At 38.4% G+C, this 1826-nt stretch overlaps 1 protein-coding gene across 1 annotated transcript in view; it reads left to right on the top strand.

The window, feature by feature from the left end:
- Positions 1 to 1826, top strand: part of LOC105003111 (ankyrin repeat domain-containing protein 26-like) — a 48140-nt gene that overhangs the window by 13362 nt on the left and 32952 nt on the right. Inside the window, exons 7-8 of the mRNA XM_010860076.1 lie at positions 803 to 832; positions 928 to 1000. Of these exons, the coding sequence (XP_010858378.1) occupies positions 803 to 832; positions 928 to 1000 (103 nt within the window). The remainder of the gene's footprint in view (positions 1 to 802; positions 833 to 927; positions 1001 to 1826) is intronic.

Here is a 1826-nt window from a genome sequence, read left to right as displayed (position 1 = left end):
TTTTTGGGGGCTCCAAAATCACTGCAGATGGTGACTGCCGCCATGAAATTAAAAGATGCTTACTCCTTGGAAGGAAAGTTATGACCAACCTAGATAGCATATTCAAAAGCAGAGACATTACTTTGCCAACAAAGATTCACCTAGTCAAGGCTATGGTATTTCCTGTGATCATGTATGGATGTGAGTGTTGGATTGTGAAGAAGGCTGAGCACCGAAGAATTGATGTTTTTGAAGTGTGGTGTTGGAGAAGACTCTTAAGAGTCCCCTGGACTGCAAGGAGATCCAACCAGTCCATTCTGAAGGAGATCAGCCCTGGGATTTCTTTGGAAGGAATGATGCTAAAGCTGAAACTCCAGTACCTGGCCACCCCATGCGAAGAGTTGACTCATTGGAAAAGACTCTGATGCTGGGAGGGATTGGGGGCAGGAGGAGAAGGGGACAACAGAGGATGAGATGGCTGGATGGCATCACTGACTCGATGGACGTGAGTCTGGGTGAACTCTGGGAGTTGGTGTTGGACAGGGAGGCCTAGCGTGCTGCGATTCATGGAGTCGCAAAGAGTCGGACACGACTGAGCGAATGAACTGAACTGAACTGAACTGATTCCTATTTTTTCTTCACTATCTTTAGCGGATTCATAAGTCTGTCTTACCAGTGTCCTAAGATCCCCCTAAAAACAAGACACTAAAACCGAATGTATTCAGTGCAAAGGCAAGGATTCTGCTCAGTACTAACTCTGCATGAATATGCAGCTGGCTTTCATATTTACGTGTAATTAACTCTATGTCCCTTTTCCCTTTTAGATTCTCCTGAGAAATATTATAACATGAAGGTAAAAATGTTTATGATTTTATCTTGAATTATGAACTGTGGATTGATTCGTATGTGCATTATTTAGTAATCAACTTGTTTCCAAACCCCATTCAGCCTGCAGTCAGAATGAAAGATTATGTTCCTAATAAAACAGTCAGAATGAAGGATTTACAAACATCCGGTTCAGGTAAATTTTTCAGTACACAGTTAACTCTGGAAAGAGCGACACTGAAATATTTGAAATGCTCAGTCTTCAAAGTTCTAACTTATTTTTGCAAATTTAATTAAAGAATTTAACATAAATAAGGCAAATGTTATTGTTGATACCTGTGCTTTGAAACAAAAGATATTTACAAGCATAAGAAAAAGAAATTTTTAAAATGTAAGCTTGAACACAAGATGTTTCTGTATATGTTTCAATACCCTGAAGTTCTCAGTTTGGAATCTCTATACTTCTCAGGAATTCTCAGAGATTAAATATTAGACTTTTAAGATTTTTTCAATGTCCAAAAATGCTTGTTTGAACTCTGAACTTTCCCTAGAGTAAAACTTCACTAGCTACTATGTCAGTTATATTTCAGCTTATAATTATTTCATTATAGTGCTGTTACACAGATGAAAGTAGGCCAATCAGATGTTTTGATTAACAGACTGTGTGTGTGTGTGTGTTTGTGTATGTGTGTGTGAGTTTGTGGTGTCTTTGATTATTAGAAGTAAGGGAAGTAATCATACTTTAATAAATATTTGATAGACATAATCTTTTAAAACAGTGATTCTGAAAACTGTTTGCTTTAGGATCCTTTTATACTTTTATAAATTGTTGAGAATTCCAAGGAACTTTTGTTTATGTGTACTGATGTTTACTATATTGGAGTTCAGTTCAGTTTAGTCACTGAGTCATGTCTGACTCTGCAACCCCATGGACTGCTGCACACCAGGCTTCCCTGTCCATCACCAACTCCCGGAGTTTACTCAGACTCACGTCCATCGAATTAGTGATGCCATCCAACCAT

The sequence above is a fragment of the Bison bison genome, unplaced genomic scaffold, assembly GCF_000754665.1.
Source record: "Bison bison bison isolate TAMUID 2011002044 unplaced genomic scaffold, Bison_UMD1.0 scf7180017864461, whole genome shotgun sequence".
Classification (NCBI taxonomy): Eukaryota; Metazoa; Chordata; class Mammalia; order Artiodactyla; family Bovidae; genus Bison; species Bison bison.
The sequence above is the reverse complement of the archived record's forward strand: the minus strand, read 5'-3'. Positions and strand labels throughout refer to the sequence as shown.